The 25,216-nt window shown below is 30.2% G+C and overlaps 1 protein-coding gene across 1 annotated transcript in view; it reads left to right on the top strand.

Annotated features, from left to right (window-relative positions):
* The window catches only part of LOC129972479 (homeobox protein DBX1-A-like), a 128,159-nt gene that overhangs the window by 59,438 nt on the left and 43,505 nt on the right, over positions 1-25,216 (top strand). The window contains exons 2-3 of the mRNA XM_056086624.1: positions 2,635-2,697; positions 13,057-13,182. Of these exons, the coding sequence (XP_055942599.1) occupies positions 2,635-2,697; positions 13,057-13,182 (189 nt within the window). The remainder of the gene's footprint in view (positions 1-2,634; positions 2,698-13,056; positions 13,183-25,216) is intronic.

Raw genomic sequence — 25,216 nt, 5'->3', positions numbered from 1 at the left:
TTATATTCCTCCAAATTGTCTGACGCTAAAGCCATGTTATTTTAATTGTCTTAGATGAATTCTGTTTATCGTTAACATGAACCTATATAACAGAGACAATCCTATTATATTAAAAGCATACATATATACAATTAATATATCTACTGAATTTCAAGATATTGTAACTTCACTTTTTTATTTATTTCGTAAAGTACGCAGATCTTAATCAGAATCCTTCTTATTTTAGCTTTCAACAATCGAATAAGATCACACGATTAAATATTTGATGAAATAATGAAAACAGTTTGATGTTTTGTTAGTTAAGTTTTTTATTTAAACAGAGAAATTTTTATTGAACAATCCTCCGACAAAGTACATAAATCACGAAATATATTTGGTAATAAATTAGAAACTGGTTTGAAAAAATTGATTAAAGTTGATTTCTTTTTAATTTTAAAATTTTTATGATCGCACTTTGATTTAGGGAGAATGTTAATGCATTAGTTTAATCCTTTTCCGTTTAAAATATAAATTTTAGGTTAAAACAACAGAAAATTAGAGAGGCCTGTGAGGCAATGAACAGAAATGTACAAGACTTTTAAAATACAAATTTGACACAAATAATTTTAAGTTTAAAAATACTTTGCTGTAGAAGCCCTTAAGACTTTGTTAGATACAAAGATTCAATTGATATTTTAATCAATAACTGGTCTCCAAAGGCGGCTGGTTAAAAATAAATCATTGAATTTAATCATTTTTGTTTTAACCTAAAGTAAAAGATTCTAACACGCGGTATCACTCAACGTTCGAGCAAATAGCGTAGAATAATTTTCACTGTAAAGAAATTGATTAATTTAGCCACAATCTGTACATCTACACCATAACCTTAAAAAACGCCCAACTTGTACCTTGATCATCAAACTATACGTCAAACAACCCAAAATTTATTGCTGGTAGTGTAAATGAAAGATGCTTTTTATCGTTGACCTCATCACAACTCAGGGGTAATTCTGCACCATCTAAATCCCTAAGCACTAAATTCATCCTTTTTTCCTTCTCATCACCCTATTTCCCGCTTGATGAAGATGTTGATAGGACATCGTTTACTGAACAGGCTTTATGGGCGGCGTTCAGTGACGGTTGTAGGGCCTGGAATGGATTTTGATGGAGAGGTCAAACTCCATGAGGACCGCCCATTACCGTAGAAAAAAAAATACTGCTGCGTGGTAATCCGTTTTTCTGTCACATTTTGATCAATCGTAGATCAAGCGTTAGCTAAATATACGTTGCGTCTTGGATAACAGCCATTTCATTGCAGGTAGTCATTTTGATCATCATGTGATTGGATACTGCCTATTAATAAGATGACGACAAATTAATATTCAAATGATTTATCATGATCCATTAGTTAATTCGGCCAGATAAAAAGTGCAGGTGTTTCAATTTGGGAATAATGTAAAAACAGTTTGCGCCATACTTAAGGCTGAAAGGTGAAATTTAACTAGAAACATTGGTGTGTTTTTAAGCAAATGAATATACATGATCAGGTTGATTTTTGGAGAAAATATGGATTATTTTTAAAATTCAAAATCAGAATCGTTTGAGTTTTGTTTCTAATTTTATTCTTAGAGAATGTACATTCATTTTTCTATTTTATAGTGTTGTAACTGTTTTCTTAAATTCTAAACTACAGTAAAATATTTTAAAGAAGATTTCAGAAATTAAACTCTAATTAATATTGCTATGCTCAAATTTTCTTCTTTAATTTTTCAATAATGTTTGCAATTCCTGAACTACAAGATGAGATATCTGTTCGTTTATAAAGTTTTTAATTTGTTTTAATGCCTTATAAATCGAAAAAAAATTGAACATTTCAAGTTATTTATCACTTGATCCTCAATATTTGATGTCAGAAATGAAATAAAGTTTATTTATTAGTTCAGTAATTAAGTAATATATGTCTCAAGTCATCTGCAAAATTTTGAACAAATCATTTGATAAATTCCTAAATTAGAAGATTTTTATTTTATTTTTCAGTTTATCCAAATAAAATGTTATTTATTTCAATTTTTAAACCATTTATTCTTCCAAGATGTATTTTTATGGGGATTTTTTTCCCAATCTATTCTATGCAAAAATACGAAATTACAAGTATTTTACGATATTTTTCAAAAAAATTCAACCTGTATGTCGTAAAATATTTTGAGTAAATATAATGTTGTTTAAGAATTCGAATCATGCTAATGAAATATATAATACATTCTTTTTGTTATGCTTGCCGTTCAAAATAAAAATTTTAAGAATTATTTAATTTTATAGAATGATTAATAAATAATAGCCCAATGGTTATTAAAAACGTATAAAATATTAAAAACTTGTAATTTTACAAATTTTGATGAATTAAAACATTTAATGAATTGTGAAATTTTATTCCAATAAATATATATACTTAAAGAACAAAGAAAATTTGTTCTTATATATTAAGAAGTTTAAGAAAGTGAGGAAGTTTGGTACTCCAAGAAGATAAAAATATTTTTCTAGTAAATTAAAACTTTTAAGAGATTAAGGAACTTTCGTGAATAAATATATTTAGATAAATGTACCCCATTTTCTCACTTTCCAAAAAATTGACTAACTTTTCTTTTGTCTTTTCAGAACACCCTAAATTTCAATACTTTTCTGTCAAAGGAGACTACAAGAACAGTTATGCCTTTTCCGGTAAGAAAACAACTTCACTTCACTTCCGCATTATTTTCAGGAAAACAAAACCTCTTTTAAGATATAAAGCACCGCATTTCCACAAACCCGAATAAAATTTCCGTGAAACAAATACTGTAAACAGGATCATGCTCATCCTTTAAAACGCTTTACTTAACTTAATCTCACTTAACCAAATATTGAAATTAGGGTGTTATTGGAGTGGCCATCAGCCATTGATAGTACCAGACGGTAAGCAGTTCGTTAAACTTTAAATCTGGCCTTTTCCGCAAATATATTTGTTCTTTTACGGATGTGCATAGTTGAAATTTAACCATTTACGGAACTAATATTTATTGCTATAAATCAGCTTTAGGAGACAGACAAATTTCATTTTATTCATTGCAAAATTTGAATATAAAAACAGATATGTCCTATTAACCCTTTAAAGGGCCATTTTTTTCTAGTCATATTATGTTAAAATATTTTTAGGCTTGAAATTAGAATAAGAAAAAGGGATTCATTTAGCTTATTAGATAAATTTAATTTGATTCATTAATTAATTTGGTTAATAAAAAATTAAGTAAATCAAGACACAGCATTTTGTGTAAGATAAAGAACTGAAGCATCTAAGTTTCTGTCTTTCTAAAAAAAATTGCCAGAACTTATGCCAACCTACATAATTTCATATAAAGATGGATAAATTTGGTGGGAAGCATACTTCCTACGGCCCTAGAAAGGGTTAAAAGAAAATCTTCAATCCTATATGGCTACTCATGTGATTAATTTACGAAGGAGAACACTTATTTGTCTCAAAAAAAATTCGAATACTAGTGATTTTCAATATGGTTATCGAGTGAATTATCATTATTTCACAATTGACTTTATGAAATTTAGCTCCCATTTGAGCCATTCACTGAATAAATTTCATCTCAATATTTTATCAAAATTATGGTGCACATTTTAAAAATAATCATTATTTGCTTTTATTTGTAATGTTTTTATACACTGGATTGCTTACCGCTATCGAGAAAATAAATATAAATTTTTTCTCTCTTTATAAATTTTCCTTTTAAATATTATTTGAATCACTTTAATCCGAATCAAATTTTTCCAATAGTTATTTTTTAAATGATTTTTTATTGTTCAATTTGCTTAAAATACACGTTTTAAACCATCGCATTTTTTACTTATAATTGTATTTGCAGCAGTAAAACGAACTGTATTAGCTTTTAATAGCAAAATTCAATTATTATTAAAAAAAATCAGTATTTTATACAATGTTTTTTTTGTATGTTTTATAATGGTATTCTTTTATTTTAGGCATATCTGAAAATCAGAATACAATATTCCATTAAAATCTGAATATATTTTGGGAACATTAATTTGTCTAACATGCTAAATAAATGTGTTTTACAAATCTTTATTTAGCGAAATATAAAGATGAAATTCTAATTAAACAGAAGATTAATATATATCACTGTTGTGAATCGGCATATATCGGGCATTTCTTATTTCCTACATTTCATTAAGCCTTTTTTAAAAATTTCAATTAGTAGGCGAGTGATAGAAATACTTTTTAAGAATAAGGTTGAAAAAAATGTCGCCACATAAATAATTAATGCTGATCGTAATGAATTTTTTTGTAAAGGAGTCTAAAAAAATTTGTTTGCTTTAACAATGGATCGAAGATTTTTTTTAACGCTGTGAAGCAAGCACTTTAAAAAAAAACAGATGGTCATTTCTATTGAAAATGGGTTCAAACGCTTAATTCTTATCCCGAATTTATACTTGTGTATAAGCCATATACCAGAAACTTATTGCTATGATCTCAAGATTGCATTCTAATAGACTCTTTCAAAGCTGTTCACAAATGGCATGCAATTTATACAAATGCATCCAGCTTTCTTACTTAAATCTGTCATTTTATACTTCTCATATACGTTTCATATTTATACTCTCATTATATACAATAAATATTTCTTGAAATTCTTCCTACCTTTGGCTCTATCTCAGTAAAAAGAGTACTTCATAAATAATTTTGATTAATTTTTTTGATTCATTTTTTTTATTAAAAGCTTAATTATTTAGGGATTAAGTGAGAATCTTTGAATATTGGACATATTATATAACTAAATTCTAATACTTGAATTAGTTAGAATAGGATGAAAACATCTAATTCATTATAACTAGGGAGTGCAATACCGGTATACCGAATACCGGTATTTTGAGCCATTTGTTCAATTTTGTAATACCGGTATTCACAAGTTTAAATACCGGTTTTTCGGTATTTACTAGAAATTTTTAATATTGTCTCCACTATATGTTCAGGGATCGCGAACATAGCAAAAAAGTATACATTTTTGTTTTTATGTCTTCCTAACGGGCGAAATTAATTAGCTAATTAATGGCTTAAATCTAAATTAGCGAAATATGGATTATCCCTGAAAGAAAATATTGTATCCATAACGACTGATGGAGCAACAATTATGAAGAAAGTTAGAAAGTTGATTGGTGCAAATCAGCAGTTGTGCTATCTATGCACATGGAATTCAATTAGGAGTAATAGATGTATTATACCAAAAAAATAAAGAACAGAAGAATAAAATTATTGTGGATATAGAAAATTCGGATTCCAACTTAGAAGAGAGTAAGTGTGAGAGTGATATTGACAATGAAGATAATGACGATGTAATTATTGAAGAAGATATTGCTAATGAGGATGAAATATTAACCTATCAAGAATTGCTTCCTATAATTTATAAAGTTCGAAAAATTGTTAACATATTTAAATGTTCCCCTATAAAAAAGGATATATTACTAAAATATATACTAACTGAAAATAAAACAGAATATATGTTAATATTTGATTCTAAAACACGTTGGAACAGTTTACTCCTAATGATGGAACGATTTTTGAACCTGAGAAATCCAATCCAAAAAGCAATAATCGACTTAAACTTGTAAACTATTTTTTCAGATAGTGAATTCGACTTAATATCCAAAACTATATCAGCTCTACTTCCAATAAAACTGACTATTGAGGCATTATGTCTGAGAGATTCTAATTTATTAATAGCTAATGCAACAATTAATTTCATGTTGCAGTCACTGAAAGAACAGCACACATCACTATCTGAAGAATTATATATTTCATTGAAAAATCGCACAGAAGAAAGGCATACCGAAATAGAAAATGTCTTATGGTATTTACATAATTTTAGTGATTTTAAAAATGAAAATGAAAAATAAGAAAAGAAAATAACCAATTCAAATCTGATTAAGTTTAGAGTAATTTTTCTTAAAATTTTTTACCCACAAACCTATCCACATTCAGAAGAATTTGGTTCAATTATCGAAGATTATGATGTCACTACTGTCGATAGTGATAAGGAATTGTCTCTTGAACAAAAATTAGAATTAGCAATAAATAAAAAAAAATTTAAACGAACCAAAATACGATACAGAAATCAGCTATATCCAAAACCATCCGACGAGAAATCGATTTATTTGAAGATGAGGGGTTTAGAAGTAAATACTTGGAAAAAGTATATCGCGCATTGCTAACAGTACCACCAACTAGCGTAGATGCCGAAAGAGCGTTTTCTACAGCTGGTAATTTTTACACAAAATTACTTTTCAGGCTTAATGACAGTACAATTGATACATACTGTTTTTTAAGATCACATTTCAAAAAGTTGTAATAGTACCCCAGACTGAATAGTGATATTTACACTTTTTTGTAATTTAAATAAATAAGATGTTTCTTTACTTTTTTGTGATTATATACTGTTATAATTTATAAGTTACAAATTATTTTTTGTGACATTTACACTCTCTAACAAAACTGGCAAATACAACAAAGAGAAACCTGTGTTTTCTTTCTTTTTCTAAAATTTCTAATACCGGTATTAAAACCGGTATCCCGGTATTAAGATCTAAAAAATACCGAATACCGGTATTGAAATTTTGGTTCGGTATTGCAATCCCTAATTATAACCTTCTAATCATACGTCAGAATTTTGTACAGAATTAGCTTCTTTTCTTTGTAGAATTGTAAAGAATGGCGGATTTCGTCATAAAAGTAATGACATCAAACCGGCAGATCTCGACTTATTGCAAACAAACAATTCTTTTGTCAAATCTACCACTTAGACAATCAACCAAATTAATTTTTAATTTTGTTGAATTAAAAATTGAATTTAAATTAACTATTGGGCAAATTATTTATTCATCGTTTAGGCATTTAGTGTAGGCGTTCCTTGAATGATGGATATATTATATAACTAAATTCTACTTTTTGAATCAGTTAGACTGCAAGGAGAATTCTGATTCGTGCTAACATTTTTAATCGCTTATTTCCATTTTATACATTCTGGGTAGATTCTAAAGAAAGTTGGAGAAAACAAAACGCCAATTCTCGATTTATTGTTCAAAAATAATTTTTTTTATCAAACGACCAATTAGACAATAAATCAAATTGTCTTTAAAGAATAGAATGATTTCTAGAAAGTAAGTTTAGTAAGTTTTTATTAAGTTGTGTAATAATACTGCTCTTTCATCACCAATCTCCAATTCTTAATTCAAGATTCCACCAGGATTGAATTCAAACATTTTGTTTCAGACAGAGTTTTTAAAGTTCTGCAAAATTCACCTCCAGGGTCTCGGCAGTGTAAAAGAATGTTTTCGTCCCCTCATCAGCAGTTCTCGACTCGTTGACAAGAGGGGAATAATTAAAGCAATCTACCAAAACAATTTTGAGACCACAGAAACATTTTAAGAAGTCAATGAGACAAAACTCTCAGTCAATTTACGAGCTAACTAAATTGGATTCCAAGTGAAGGCCCTTTGCGGAAGCCTTTTAATTAAGATTGCCAGCTTTCTCAACTGTGCCAGTGGCGAAAAATCTTTTTGGTGGGAAATAAAGAATCGGAAATCGCTGCCTCACCCTCCATTTCCTCTCGCCCTATCGGCTGTGAAATATCGCGCAAATTATAATTCCAACCTTCCCCCGCACAGAACTAACTCTTTTGCCTTTTGCCTTTTGCCAACCCCAATCTCTTAAAAGCGCATTTGGAATTCTCATTTATTTTGGCGGGAAACCTTGCCATCTCTCCGGTGGGCGAGAGGTATCTTTTAATTTCCAATGAACCTTACCTTTTCGAATTGCGGTTCCGCGTCTTTGAAAATTCCAATAACACCGGGGGCATTTATAAACTTTAAAACAACCCGATCGAAAAGGCACACAACTTAAAAGAGTCGCAAGCAGAGCTAATTTATCGCCTTCAAAACTGCGCCAAAATTATTGCCCGTGCACACGGCCTGCGTATGTCAATAATTTCTGCGGTTTATAGCGCCGAAGGGCCCAACTTTTAAAGAAGCTACACCGGGAAAGCATTTCAAGTCTAATTACTGGTGGCTGTTCCTAATTGGTAGTTTCCCCCTTAGGCCGGGGGGAGGACGAGGGAAATATGCAAATGAGGCGGGGTGGCCTTTTTCGGTGACTAATTGTTAATTAGCGTACGCATGCCGACCGATTAATTACATGGTGATTATTTAGTTAACAAAGATCGCGTCTCTCTACCTCTTTAGAAGGACAGGCGTGCAAATATCGATTGAAAAGAGCGGCTGACTTCTGTTTCTAGCGTTATCAATCTGAAATATGCGAGGACCGTCCCCCAATTGAATGCAGATTGATTGCAGGTCTGATTGGGCCGCCCGGTTTGTCATCATGGACACCAGGAGATATACATTCTTCCTTCCTACCAGGAAAAAGTAGTTTTATTGAAATTACGTTCGTATCTTTGATACCACACTGATATTCTACAAAAGTGAAATGTAAGTGAATAATTTTTTACGTCACATTCATCTAAAAAAAACGCTAGGTTTTTTTTTAAAAAAGAAAATAACATGTTTTCCCGCAGCTAGAAAATAATAATATATTCTTATTGGCTGGAAGATTTTTTATCACAAATAAATACCAGGGAAAGTAATTTTATTCTTCCTACTAAGATACGACGGAATTTTTAAAATTTCCTCTGTATTCCTGATACCAGACGGATATTCTACGAAAGTAAAATTTAAATAAATAATATTTACGTTACATTCTTTAAAAAATAAAAAAAAACATCCTAATTTAATATATGAAAAACACATTTCCTCTTCATTTAGAGAACAAAAATATATTCTTATTTGGTCAGCAGATTTCTCATCATATGAAAATAATTTCATTCTTCCTACGAGTACGGGGCTGGATTTTTAAAATTGCCTTCGTGTGTCTGATAACTCATGGATATTCTGCGAAAATAAAGTTTAAGTGGGTGATATTTACATTTTATAAAAAAAATATATTTTTTTAAGAAAACCACAAGTTTTAGTACAGCTAATGGAGAAGATAAAACGTAATTGTTTCTTATTTGAGTTGAAAATATTTGTTTTGCATATTTTTTATTGCTTTTGCGGGAAAAAAAATGGAACTGCCGGAAACATTTCATGTTAACATGATCCATCGTGAATTTTAACACATACATACATTTTTTTCTTTGCGAAATTCATCACTACATTTGGCCCTAGATGGCGCTACTATTGAAACCAAAGGCGCTCCCCCTCAGGCTTAAACCGGCTGTCTTCGAACACCGGGCTTGCCCATGGCAAGTGCCATAAGAAACAACAACAACAACAATCACTACATTTTGTAAAACCACATAATAAAGTTTAAAAAAACGCTTTAACATGATTTTTTTTATAAAACTGTAGCCTTCAAAAACATCTAATGATAATTCATCTCAGTAAAATACCATTTACAAGCTTACAACTTGTAATAATATTCTTATTGACAAGCTCACAACTTCTAAAAATAAAATTGATCATTTAAAAACTTTTAAGCAACTTATTATTCCTCATTAAAATTTCAGATTAGATCTGTTAGGAACGTGATTGATGAGAGTTTTCATCTCATTTTTGTAATTTAAATAACAAAATATAGTCCTTGCTTTTCAGCAAACATCCGAATGACAGGTATTCCGAATTCCCTATTAGAAGGCATTATCCTCAACTCATTTTTGCGCACGCCTCCGCGTTTCTACCCTTTGTACTCTGCTCTAATCCATAATAATAAATAGATTTTGAGTTTGGTTTGCAAAAAACAAGGTAAATAGCTTGAATTCTTAGTATAGCTTCTAATATAATTTTTATATGTATCTATTATCTCTTTTAATTATCGGCTTTCATAAAATGTCTAATAAATGACATATGAAAGTATATATGAAAAGCTGTATTTTAATTGGCGGTATTTATAACTTTTTTTTCTTTAAATGAACAGAATTTATTTCTTTATTTATTCAAATTATATATTGATCTCATAATGGCCTAAGAATAAAAACTCATTGCTATAAACATTCTCCTTTTAAGTGCAAATTTTTCTCATCACTAGGAATTATTTTAAAGTTCTTAATCTTATCAATTTTTTAAAATTTAATTCCCTAGCAGAAATAGCATGGGGTTGAAATTTTTAATTTTTAAGGGGAATACAAAATATCAATAGCTATGTTTGCTTATATTAGAGTTGCATGCGTATTAATATTAGTAGGTGAAATTGCAAGTAGGAAACGGTATCAACTTTTAAAATGCCTAAATGAAATGTTCAAAGACTTGCTTTGTTTATTATTTTTTTTTAAATTTATGTAACTGTGTTACTGAGCTATTAAAATTTTGTATTCCCTTAAACCTGTGTTTTAATTTTTATCTGAATCTTGTTCTTTGACTTAACAAGCCGTAACGATTGCCTTTTGAATTAGTGCTCCCATAATCTATTGCAAAAATGACTTGGTATCATGTGTCTGACTTGCATTCAATGACGACATGGCAGATTAAGCATCTGCCTAAAGTCGCTGGATTAAAAAAAAGGCTGCAAGAAGTTGATTAAAAAATGTTAGTAGCCTAAATGCCAAATAAATTTGTAAAATATTGAAATTTTATGAATGGAAAATAAGAATAAAATCAGAATTTTAACAAGTATAATTAACTTGCTTCGTATCTGTTTAACTAGTTACTACTGTATTTATAAGTACCAAACATCTATTTAAATATAACTGTATATAATTGCGACTGTAGTTAAGTAGTCGGCCATCTATATCTATACTAATAATAGGGATGAATGTGTGTGTTGGCGCTCTATAGGATAGACCATTTTACCTACAGCTATCGACCCTCGGGGGGGCACCTCGAATGAGGATGAGATGCTTCCGGCATGGTGGTTGGATCTCGCCACCCTGGAGGGTACAATAATAGGTGAGGGATCTGACTCCCCCCACCGATGACGGGACGTACTTCCTTCGGGGAGGGTTGTACCGTGGCCGGTGGCGGCCCTTAGGACTCAACCACAGTTCCCGCCAATTGCTGTTGCGGCGGTCCGGTCATTCAGTTCTTTGGTTTAAATCCGTGTGCCTTAGGGCGGGTCGGAGAGTTAGAAGGTTGACTTACCTACAGCTATCAAGTTTGGTACATATATACTTTGAAGGGTGGAAATGTGCACTTCAGATCAATTTACAAAATAATTAAAATTTTAATTAATTAAAAAATAATCTGTAGTCTGGGGGGGGGTGCTTCACGATAACTTACAAAAGCATTATTGCATAAAAATATAATTTAAATGGTTTCGAAATTAAAAGAATTCTCTTTTTATTAATATTAATTTAACAATTGTGCGAATTTTTACTGAATTTTGCGAATTTTTTAAAAATATTTTTTGTCTGATTTCTGACAATAAAGTATATTATTGCACTGAAATTCAGAACTTTTCATTGTTTTATCAAATATGAAATCGTGTGATATACTTCCATTGTTGAAAGCTAAATAAGAAGGATTTTGTTAAATATCTGTGTAGTTTACAAGACGAATAAGAAAGTGAAGATACAATACCGCAAAATTTAGCCAGATAATATAAACCAGATAATTTATATACCAGATTTTTTTATTTAGCCAGATAACCAAAATTTAGCCAGATAATATATATTTAATAACGCCATGATGCTACGGGACCATTTCCATGAGAAATGTTCATGTATATGATAAATACAACTTAAATGAGATCATTAAAATAAAGCGGCTTTAATGTGAGAAAATACAGAAAACTCTTGATCATGGAGTTATAAAAAATAAGGATATATCTGAAGTCTAATATAATCAGCAATCCCGACGAACCAGCTGGTCGCCTGAGACGATAAGTAATAAATAAAAACATGCATACAAAAGTAAGTATAGTAAAATTAATTTTAAGCAAACCATCAGCTTATTGATTAAAATAAAAGTATATTGATTTATGAAACTAAATCGACTAATTTATTAAAAGAAGAATCTCATCATGTATACTATCTAGAGCCACAAAATGCCTTCATTCGCTACTGCCTCCATTTAAAGTTCGTTAATAATATTTTGAGACATCCTGTATTTGAAGAGAAATTAATTTTAACGTCGGTGATCGTTATTCTTTTTTTTTTTTTTAATGAAACAATATTTTGTTGAAAAGAAACATTTTGAAGTTCTGTAAAAAGGTTCTTTTTCTACATTATTCGTTTTTAATTAAAGTTATTCTTGACTTTTTAGATACTGTCAATGATAACTCCTATAATTATCTCTAATAATAAAGGAGAATTGTTATGAGTGCTTATTGGATAGGAAAAACTTTATGAGATGCCAAATTTGGACTTTGGACTAAATGTGCACTTCAGAGAGTTTTTTTTAAAATTAATTCATTAAAAATTAAGCCATATTTGGGCTCTGTTCTTAGACATGCCTCGATATTTTGATCGCTCAAAACTTTAACATCATTTTAAGATTCATAAAAATTGTCTTTTTAATGATGCCAACTTGATTGTCGTGAAATTTTTATTTCTAAATTTTAGCATTACATTTTTTTTTTTTTTTTTTGCTATAAATTTCAACAATAATTTTCATAGTTGTACTAAAATTTAAACCATTTTCATTGTTTTATAAAATTATTTAATAATCATAATTTTTCGTTGTTAAAAAAAGATTGTACTTAATAACTGTATAAATTAGAAAGTAAATTTACGCATAAGTTAGAAGAAATCTGAATAAAAAAATTACAATGTTAACAGTTTAATATTATCAATTTCCTAATGACTCCACTAGAAAATTAATTTATAACATAACTAAAACAAAGAGAAAATTAATAAAATAATCTGACTGCAATTCATAATCACAATATTATGTTGCCTTTTTTTTCTTTGAGAAAATCAGACAAAATGCATAAAAGAGTAGAATATAAATTTATGTATAAGAGATTTAATTGAAATTAAAGTGGGTGGTTTAATGAATAGAAACTAAGTGAATCTTAAACGATTTTAATCCTCTTTCCAGGAGCTGGTGTTCCTTGCCCTCCGGCCTACACTTACGCCGCATCCTCTGTGGCGAAACCCGTCCCGAGGCCGTTCTTGGACTCGCCTCTACATTCCTTGGTTGCGTGCCGAAATCCATATTTCACAGGTAAAGCATGTTTTCAACACACTCTCTCATTGTATATATTACATATATTTGTTTAAATTGTGTACTAAGAATTATTAAATATATGATTAAATCTACTAAATAATAAAGATTAAAGTGTGACTGTGTAGTCGATCTACAGACCATACTGTTTGATTTGCAGCTACCAAACTTGACATGTATATTCTTTGGAGTATTAGAATGTAAACTTCGGAATAATTTTCTTAAATTTTAAATTAAATAAAATTTGACGGGTTTTTTTTCGCAATAACTCTTGAAAATCTTATTGTACAAAAATGTATTTTATATAATTTTTTAAAGTTTATAATTTGTCTTTTTAATAATAAAAATTCAATAATCATACAGTTTTTTTTTTTTTTGAATTTTGGGAATTTTTTAAAATCTTCCTTTATTTCCAATTATAGTTTACATGGCTGCCCTGAAGTCATCAACCATCTGATGGCGGGATTTTTTTTACATTGATGGAAGTTAGAGAAGACAGATTTTGTTTAATATCTGTGTAATTTAGGCGATAGATAAAATAGTGAAAATGCAATATCACAAAATTTAGTAGACAGATGAACAGCACATTTACATTTTTCGTAATGATGTCATGGGACTAGTCTCCATTGGAAATGTTCATATAATGAACAGAGCGAATGAACGACAAAAGTAACATGATTATTAAAGTAACATGACTTTAATATTGGACAATTTTATGGAAAAATGGACATGAAGTTTTACCTAAATGACTTATCTGAAATCGAATATAACCGATATTCCGACGAATAAGCTATTTGTCTGGGAATACTAGTCTTTATTATTATTGAGAAATGTAGATTACTATTTTCAACCAATTGAATTATTTTATTTTCGGGATGAATTTCTGACGGTGCATGCAATATTTTTTCTTATTGTTCTTATGTTGAACACAACCTTGGTTGGGGCATTAGAGGACCAGAACCGAATTTTGAAATAAAAGCATTATTTCATTTGGCTATTAAGCTGACCAGGTTTGATTAATGAGAGACAAAGCTAAGGATTCTAAACTTATTATCATATATGTTACAAAGTTTTCATTTTTATTTTATTTTCATGTTGGGTTGAATGATGCTTGCTTGGAAGTCTTGACTCAGTTCATAGCCAGTTATTTATTGTCCTTTTTTTCTTTTTTAATAACCGTTGAAAGCGATTGTAAATTTCATTTGATTTTGAACAATGATATGAATATTGTAACTTTATCATTTTGCGTGCGATTTTCTTTTTCATTTACTTTCTGTTTGGAAACATTTGTAAAGCTTCTGATTTTGCCATTTGATGATAACATGTTAAACTCATAACAAGATCAGCTCATCAAAATATAGCGTTGACATAACTCTAGCTTATTTGCTTAGTTAGCTATGAAGAAAGTCAAATCATTTTATCGAAATTTACATCAATTACATAAATATATAACATGCATTAGTCCATCAAAAAAGAAGGATAAACATTAATCATGAAAAAATCAAAAAAAACAACAACCGATCATGTAAAGCTTATTGACATATAAGGATTAAAATTATGTATCAAATCGAATTATAAACTGAAAAAAAGTTCACATATTTTAGAACAGGAAAGAAAATATACCCAGTTCCCAGTGAAGAAAATACATCACTTATATGAACATATCACATGTGCTTGTTTGTCAAAAATGAGAAGATATACATTGTTCCAACTACTCTGAAGCTTAATGAGGCATTCAGATTGCAGTTGCTTACAATTTGAAACTTAATAGAATATGACTATTTATTAAATCAAGATATGGATTGAACAAATTCAAGATATATTTTAAAACAGGATAGTAGAATATACCCAGCCTCCCGTCAGGAATATTCAACACTTATTTGAATCTATCACATATGATTTATTGTCAAAAAAGAAGGATGCACATTGTTCCAATAGTTTGAAACTTAATGGAATACAAGATTGTTATTTATTAAATCTACATACACACGAAGAAAAAAAATTCTTATGCCCTTAGTTGGCACATAAGGATTGCAATTATTTATAACATTTACATATAAACTGATCAAAATTAGGATATATTTTAGAACAACAGCAGCCAGTACCGGTAATATAGATATATATATTGCGTTCCCAGTTAGAAAAATGATGTGCACAATTTGAACACCTTGTCCGTCGTCCTTGCTGGGACGTAAAAATTGCCTTATTTATCAAATTTCCATACAAACAGATAAAAATTAAGATATATTTTAAAACAGAACAAAAGGAATGCATGAAATATATTTCTATACCAGCTAGAAAAGTGATGTTCGCAGTTTGAACAAAATCGTCGCTTATTGGGACGCAAAGATTGCAATTATTTATCAAAAGTGAATATTTACTTTATCGAAAAAGAGAGCCTTGGCATCTCAATGAAACAGTTTCTCACTCGTTTTCCAGGTACATCTGAGTGAAATACGAGCGTTTGGCGGTGACATTTATAGGGACCCACCGTGGATGCAATGAAGCCCAATATCATATTTCATGCAGAGGCAGCGTGGGTCCCTGTGTTTAGATATTTTCTCTACATATTGGAAATCATGAATACCAATATCCCCTGGAATAAAGTCTCATATTTTTGCGCTCTACTATTTTATTGGGTTATTTATGTGACTGAAATCCAGGGACTGGTTTCAAAGTGCAAAAAGGGGGCACATCGATGAGATTTCTCATAGAATAGGGCTACTACATGTTGAATTTTTGAAACACATTTAATATATCCTGACATTTTATCCATATAAATAATAATTAGAAGATTTATGAGTGGAGTATAAAATACATATCTGTTATTTCTAGTAAATGCTATTATTCTCTACGAATAATAAGGAAGACAGTAAGTCCCTGCCTATTTGTCTGTTAAAGTTCTTTATACCAAATCTTTTGACTTAGTGCTATCAAAATTGTCGCTAGTGTACTTTAGAAGATGGTAATATGTTCTTCGAAGATAGAGTTTTGGTATTTTAATTCATTAAAAACTAAACCAGATTCTGTGTTTGTTCGGGATAACTTTTGAAAATGCTATTACCCAGAAATTATTTTTCTATCTTTTTAAAATCCAATAAATTGTCAGTTTTCTAAATTTTCTGCAATTTATAAGAATTTACGAGAATAACTTTCACATTAATTTCCATTGTTGCAATGAAATTTAAATGTTCTCAATAGTCCATCAAGCATTTTATTATACCATTTTCTCACAATAATGAAAACAAAAGAAATAAAAGATAGTATTATCAGAGCAGTTTTCCTGAAGAATAAAAAAAGTGAAGATGAAATTTATCGACAAGTTATTCCTGAGCTTACAGCTATGTATTTACTTGGTTGAATTAGGGATTAAATTATGGGACTTGGTTGAATTAGGAAGTTTCGTGAACAAAATAAGCAAAGCAGCCATAATATTAAAATAATACAAATTTATTGTTTTAATTGTCTTAACCAATCATTTACAAAGGGCTTCATATTTTTTCACCGCTTAGGGTGACAAAAAGTCGCATGCCACTGATGATTTTTGCGATTACATTAAGAGTAACTGAGTTTTCCAATGAAGCACTGACGTTTTTTTTTTTTTCCCCTTTCTTCTGTTGACAACAATTTGTATATATGTATTCTTCTTGTCAAATTGTTATTTTTCCGTGAATAAGCAATTATTTTCTTTATTCTTACTTCAAAATCCGTTTTAATATAGAGAGGAATTTAAACTATTCGCAGAATAAAAAAAAATCTCTTTTTTGGGGGGGAGAGGGGATTTTAGTTGTAAGTTACAATATATTGCCATTTTAACTATCTAAAATATATAGTATTTTTCCCTTTGGTAGCGATAGTCCTTAACTCGGATAATTGACGCTTTTAAAAAATAATTTTGATTTCCACATGAATTAAACTCAAGTAAAAAAAATGATTATTTTGCCTTATGATTCGATAAAATGTATTAAATGGATTGAAACTTAATAAGTTTTAACTATCACTATTTTCTGAAAATATCATCAGATAATATGGAAATAAAAACATGATCTATTTAGTCTTTTAGTATATTTATAAACAGATTTAATATTTTTTTTATTAGTGAAAAAATGTTTTTTAGAGGAATGCTGCAGAAAAATAGTTAAAAATACTAATTCCAATAAAAAAAAATTGAAATCTGCTATCGCAAATTTCAAGTTATCATATGAAAACATTTTTTATAAATTCACATGGTATCAATACGACAGAAAAATCTAATGTTCTCACGCGATTCATATTTTGAAATCACCAAAATTTAGAAAATCGGTTGTTTTTGACCATCTCAAAATCAAAGGATTTCTAAAAATTTTTCTTAAGGCCAGAATTTTTCTTCATGAAAAAAACAGTTTTAATTGGTTTTAAGCAATCATGTGACTAATAAGTTTTGCATGAGTCCATATTTAGAAAACAATGGGTTTTTTGCCATCTCAAAATCGTCCGAGTTCCAAAACCTTTTCCTCGACGCTTTTTTGTGCAAAAATTCGATTTAACCTGGTTTGAAATGATCACGTGACTACTGTATTGCGCAATCGTCAACTTTTAGAAAAACGATGTTTTTTATTTCTCCTTCTTAAAATCGTTCGAGATCTAAAACTTTTATTGCCAATTAGAAATATTAAAAATAAATTACATTATAATTATATAACTTTTGATACTCCTCCTCGCTATTTCGCATTGATTCCCATTTTCTTCTTTGTGCTTCTTAGGATAATAACTTCTTATGATCCTGCCCTTTATTTTCTGCTCGTGAATTTTGAGGCTTAAAAAATCCCACACCAAAACAACATCATATTCTCACATGATAACAAAATTAGATTTAAAGACATTAAACCAGAAAGGCAAAAGCATTAAAATATAAGGAGAGAGAAAAAAAAAGTAAAACACAGCAAAAATAATAAGTGCAAGTTTACACGCACGAAAGATTCCATCCATCGATTATCCAGAAATGAAAATATAAAGCCTTGTAGCATAAAAGGAAAAATTTTCCACCTCACTTTATCTTTTCTGACACATGGAGTAAATCCATTTTAAAGCCTTTAATATTCGAAAGCTCCTTCGAACATTCAGAGATTCAGTTCTTCCCAAGACACTGAAGCTTATAGTCAGGCGTCAGCATATAAAAATTTCCGGCAAATAACACGGCAGAACGAATACTAAATCGAGGTATCAAGTTAAAGATTTTCAAGGCACTCAAGCCTTGTAAACTAACACCACATTTCACCCGCCTCCCATTAGAAAAACAAGACGAGGAAGGGGAAAGAAAAAAAAAAATGGAAAAAATCTTCTCTCTCCCAATAGTTTACTCTCTTAAATGCATAGCCCTTTTTTATCCGTCAATGCTCCATTATATTTTATTTAATATCTCCTTTTTTTTCCACACAGCTTTCGAGTATCGGCGATTTGATCGAACATATTGCGACTTTCCGAACGCAGGAAGGATTTTTCTCAACTCCTCTCTACTTCTCACCCTAAAATGTTCCGAGTTCAAATTCTGCGAGAAATGATGGCAATTTAGTGTTTTAAAGTATATTTATATTCTTTTCTTTCAGTTTTTGCCTTTCAAAAGCTATTACTTTTAAAGGGAAGCTTTTAGGGGGTTGAAGCTATTGATTATTAAATAATCCGTTTAAATGAATAGTAATGAAATGTTTAGTACAGCGATTCCTAAACCTTTTATGATTTTATGGAAATTCCAAAATACTCATAGATAGTTAAAAAGGGCTATTTCTCAAGTTAAGAAAAATGAAAATAATTAAGAGAAAGAAGTAAAAGTGTTTATTTGTTTCTATAAGTGGGCTACATGAAACTTAATTTTTACTTTTTTTTTATAGAAGTAAAAATTAAATATAGAGAAAGTATTGTGAAAGCCAGAAAGTTCTAACAAGAAATTTTGAAGAATTTTCCACTTTTCATACCTCTCTGATTTCGAATAACCCGTATGTAGAATTATGTCTGTCTGTCTGTGAAAAAATTAAAAAACGCTGTGAACAATACAGATGAATCTGTTATATAGATTTGTATCAAGTTTCGAACAAAATCCATTCAGTGGAAAGCTGTCTATCCAGCTGTCCGACTTCAAGTGAACTCCATAACTATAAAATATAAAGAGCTAGATAAATAAAATTTGGCACCTAGGAGCAGCATCTAAAATGTTGATTCTAATAAAATTTTGAACCGAATTTATCGAAGACTATTTGATCGACCTAAACTTTCTCGTTCAAATAAACACAATAATACAAAAATGCAAGAATAAATTGCTGAAATGGGATCTTGTGACTGCAAATGTAGTTCCATGCCAAATTTTGCTTCTAGTCAGTAAGAATAATGACGTCCAAAATGCATATTAGTACAGTAACTTCTATAAAAATATGAAAGCCAAAACAAACGAATTCACTCCAAAAGATCTATATTTCATTACTAGCATTCGCCAATGCATGCAAAGTTTACGCGATCCAACCCAAGGTCCAAAATTTTATGCGGGGAAAGAAAAATTACACCTTTATTGGAAAGTATACGAAAATGGTTTGGGGATGACCATTGCCGCTGGTTTTAAATAAGTAACTCGTTTTAATATATAGAGGCCTAACATTGAAAGAAAATGTTTTATATCCCAAATTTTGCAAATAAAAAGTTTTTAAACTAAATTTCATAATTACTATTAGTAATAACTTCCGGCACTCTATTGACAACTGTTTAAACAAAGGCTGTTCAAGTTATGCAAAGTGAGCCATCTAGTCAAAGCAAAAATCCTATTCATATCAATTTCTTTCTTAACAAGTTTGAAACATCGTGACTCGTCAGTAGGTCACTGCGAGTTTCATAATTTGATATGCATGCCCACCAATGGAGTCACCTGCTAGTGAGTCACTCTCTCCGAATCAATAATTATTTCCTTTTACAAATGCGTTTTTGTTTTAACAGAATGAGTATTTTTTTTTTTAAATCAACAGTGAGACTAGTTAGCAAACCACAAATGGATTTCGCACTGTAAGGGAAAGTCATAGTTAAGGATCCCTATGACCCACAGGTGAGACACGAAAATCGCCTATTATATTGAACAACTAGTCGCCTTTTGCGACCAGCTGATTCCCCAGGGATATTGATTATTTTTTTCAGTTAAATAGTTTAGATATAGTTTCATATCTATGATATCATGAAATTGTCAGATATCAAAGACATGTTACTTTCATTATGTTGGATATCTAAGACATGTTACTTTCATTTTCTTGGATATGCTTCGTCCATTGTGTATATGAAACTTTTTAATGGGGATCAATCCCATGACATCATGGTGCTTTCGACATTTATTAAATAAAGACACTTGATCTATATTAAAGAGCATTCGAGAAAATTTCAGGAAGACAACTCTTTTTTTTTTTTAAATTTATAAATATGTAGAGCATTTCATTTTGAAGAAAAAGAACAATTAATTTGAAATATAGAATATCACATCAGAGTTCTTATACTATGAAAGCGTTATGGCATTGCTATTTAAAAATCAAGTTGTAACATCCGGAATATCAAAATCTATATTCGAAATTATTTGCAATTTTGTATTTGCCTTGCCATTTTCTTGTAGCACGTTGTATCTCGATTCAGTAAATTCAGTTGCCTTAAACTTTTTGAATCCATTCAGAGCTATGAAATTGTTGATTTGATTGCTGTTACTAAACATGAAAAGAATGAATTGACTATTTCATTTTGAGATTCCATAATTAGTAATCTAATCATGTGTTAATATGCTATTGCCGAAACAAAATTTGTTAACGAATTACATGAGAAAGCATAATGACATATGATTTATATTAACATTGAAACGAATTTAAAAGCTTCCATTAATGTTTAGCTATTACCGTGTGATATGAAAATTAAAAGTCACCATTGGCAGAAAATTTAATTGATAGCAATTAAATTAATGGTTGACTCAACTCAAATAATCTGTCAATGAGTTCAAAGATATTAAATTATTCAATTAAGAATAACTGAATGTCATAATTTTATTTTCATAGTATTTTATTTTCATGAAACGTGATTAGAAACTTTCTATTTTCATTATAGATAATCTCTATAATGAGCATTTATACATAATGAGCATTTATTTATATACATTTATATTTATATATAATGAGCATATATATTAGTCAGATTATTATTGCATTTCACGGATATATAAATAATCTAAAAGATATACTGAAACGGAATAAAGTTGAAGCGCAGCATAGGTAGTAAAAAATGTCGTGAATACATCAGCTTTTATCCGATTTGAAAGTCAATAATTTAATTAAAAAAATGTTTGTAATATTTTTTTTAATTTGTAATTCATTCATTCCAACTCAGATTTATCAACGTTTGACTTATATCAGTAAATACAAACAAGTCTATTTAGATTTTTTTTAAAAAGTCTATTTAGCTTGAAACTAAAGAAATATTTAGTGGGAGTTGTCTTTCCGAAACTTTCTCGCATACTCCCAAATAAACATGATTTCTCTATTTCCCCTATTAGCATAAAAATTGTGCATAAACATTATAAATGCAATGAGTGGTTAAATTTTTGATTTGCAAATTCTGCATATGAGCGTTTTATGCTTCGTAGTATAGAAAGGAAACGGAGAATGCATTTTGGAAACTTTTTGCCGATCGATAAAATCCAAAATGTGTCACGGGTCAGCAATTTTAATAAGATCATATTCCAAATTTCATTTACTTGAATTTTTACAATATTGAGCTTTGCTTTTACATTCTTAGGAATGCATAGAATGATAGATGGTCAAGTCTTTGACAAATTTAGTACAAAATTTTATATGCATCTGCACTTTAATTGTCAAAAATAAGTATCAAATTATTTTTATCTAGATCTTTATATTTTGTAGTCATCGGTCTCTTTTGTAAATGGACAGACAGAAAGTTCCTCTATATGGATTTCACTCGAAATTTGATATAACTCACAGACCAAATTTCACTAGACTAGCTCAAAGAAGTTTTGAGCTATCGTACTCTGATACAGATTGAAATAATTCCGAAACTATGTTTTTTAAAGTCAAGAAGGAGTTAAATAAGGAAATTCGGCAAAATCTCGCGTCATTTTTTTTTTCGACAAATACAATATTTTCTTTTTTGTATTTCTTATTCGAGAAGGTAAAAAAAACCCAATGTTAGAAATCAGAATCTTTGAACCCACTTCATCAATCCCTGTCTACGAAATTAAAGACAAATGTCAACGCTGACGGGCATTATTTCATAACTGTGATTAAATTAACAATCTACCCAGTTTGCTCAAATAATCTGTTTACTGAAGATAGCATACTGCTTAAATGCCATGGTATTATTTCTATCATTGCCATAATTCTAGTTCTATAAAACAATTCTCATCTATAATCTTACTTCCATAACATTAATACCACTATAATAAATCATTTGCTGCCTTTTCCACTGCCACTCTCTTAAAGGACTTAGTGTCACGGCCAATAAACTGTAGCCAAACCCAAGTTATCATTACAGGAAGATAACCATCTGAACAACAACAAGCACTTAGCTGCTAATACATAGCCCTCAACACATTCCATATCGCAATTATACACCACCTTATCCCCCCCCCCCTTTCACCAATCAGACGCGTAACACGAGTGAAAGACTGCTGTTCCATCCTTTCCTCCCCCCCCCTTCTTCAACCCCGGGGCAGACGTTTTTTTTCCATTAAGTGACACCAAATCTGTTTATCCGCTCTGGTCGTTGAATCAATTGCTCTCCACTCTTCTCGAGTGCTGCCAGCAGATTATATGAAACACCCGCTGTATATATTTATATATATGGATGGGTATAAATCTACGCGCTCGCATGCATGGTCTTTGCATTGGAGTGGGGCCACTTCGAAAAAGCTAAAGAGAGCGCTTAAAAGCAGCTGTTTTTAGAAGGGGTACGATTTCTTTGTTTCAGTCTCCACTCTTTTTCTTTTTAATTTTTTTCTGCCTCTTCCTTTTTGCACTCTTTAAAGGATTGTTTTATTATGCAGAGGTGCTACCTTCTGGTAATGAGTAGTTCTTGACTGGTGACAGTAACATTGATGGCTCGTGCTTTTAGGAGAAGAACGAGCGTGTTATGAGTTTTAAGAAGTTCGTCGAGACGGGGCACTTGGCTGCGGTAGGTTTTTATGAGTCGTTCGGCGCTTTTATTTTTCCACCTTTTGTTTTTTAAGGAATATTATGAAACGGATTAGTTCCATTGAGGTGGTGGTTTTTGGTTTTGGATATGAATTGAGAGTTGGTTCTTGGAGGAGTAAATAAGAGGGGGATATTGATTTATTGAAAATAATTAACTTAAGTAGAGTGCTTTCTTAAGAAGTCATTGTAGGTAAAATTGATAAAAAAGAAGATAAATAAAGCATTTTGTGTTCTGTTAGCGAAGATATTGTTCTTTATTCCATTTGTTGATAAAAATAGGAACACTAAGAAAATGGAATTATTCAAAAGCAAATAATTAAAAAACGATCAAAATCTCTTAGTAACCACAATGTCAGAGCCGATCTTAGGAGGAGGAGGAACCTATTTGAAAACATATTTGAAAGAGGCGATGGTTTCCAGTAAATTTGAAACGCAAATGTTTCCCCCTTCCTCTCGCATTTTTAAAATTTGAAGACAAATTCAAAAACAAAAAGAAGGTACATTTAAATGAAAAAAAAACTTTACATAGTTATTTATTTAATTCCCAAAAAATGAGGTCAGCTTTTTTTGTTTTCTTATTTTTAATAAAATCAATCAGTAAAATGGGTTTTTTTTAATAATTTTTTTTTTCTATTAATGGTGCGTACATAAATTGAAATTAAAAAATCTTAAATTAACCTAACAAGAATCCAAAATTGGGCAGTTAAGAAAGAGTATGCATTAATTTATCCCAGATTTGACCAAAAATTCTTTCTTTAAAGATTTTAAGGACTTAGAGCCAAGAAAAATAAGTAAAAAAATAGCTTTTTTAAATTTTTAACTATTTCGAGCCTCTTGTCACCTTTCCCAGGACACTTGTCCTAACTGCTGAACTTCTGGCGCCTATACATCTGACGCAGAACCCTACAGAAACAGGACTCCGTTGGGAGTAATCGGATCAGTTGGCAAAAAATCGGACCTGCTCACTGAATTGAATTAAGGCGTAAAATTCTAATAAATAAGCATAATGATAATATCAACTATTCAAAAGTAATGCTTTGAGCGTTATAGATTGTAATTCATAATTCCATAACAAAATTTTTAATATCTTGGAGCAACTTACAAAAAAAAATCAGGACATGCATTCCAACGTATTTAAAGTAAATAAAAATCCTTGTTCTTCAGATAAATTATGTATTTCTTTGCTAATATAATTTTATATTTTACAAATATATTTTCTGATATCAGCAAGTGTAAATTTTAATAGAAAGAAGTAAATAAATGACAGACCTTCTCCATAGTAATTTAGTTTAATCAGATTAATCTCTCATTCAGTTTCTTTGTCCCATAAATCTTTCTTTTTCTTGCTTATGCTTTTTATTTCAATGTACAAAAAAATTTCTTTCATTATTTCATTTAACAATTATAAACATTTTACGTTCTGCATATTAATCCCTTGATGTACGGATTTACTTAATTTCCTAATTAGATGAAATCCTATTTGGGATAATTACTATTATTTTACTTCTTTAAAAAACATAAGGGCAATTGAAGTAAATATACTTTTTTAATGACTTTTGCATTTTAAATTACTTAATATTTTTATTTAATTATTGATGATGATAATGATGTCGCGTCCGCGTTACCAAGGGGGTGCAGTAGCTTCTGAGAGTAAAGACCCCTGAGCACCTGAGGGTAGAAGTCTGACTTCTAGCTCATATGAAGATGACACACACACATTCGCTTGCAAAACCCCTTTTTACAGGGGGGGGCACATTCACACACCTCACAGATTGAACACAGATGAAGAACAACCATGCCCGAACCAGGATTCGAACCCGGGACATCCAGATCACAGGGAA

The sequence above is a fragment of the Argiope bruennichi genome, chromosome 6 (assembly GCF_947563725.1).
Source record: "Argiope bruennichi chromosome 6, qqArgBrue1.1, whole genome shotgun sequence".
In the NCBI taxonomy this organism is placed as follows: domain Eukaryota; kingdom Metazoa; phylum Arthropoda; class Arachnida; order Araneae; family Araneidae; genus Argiope; species Argiope bruennichi.
The sequence above is the reverse complement of the archived record's forward strand: the minus strand, read 5'-3'. Positions and strand labels throughout refer to the sequence as shown.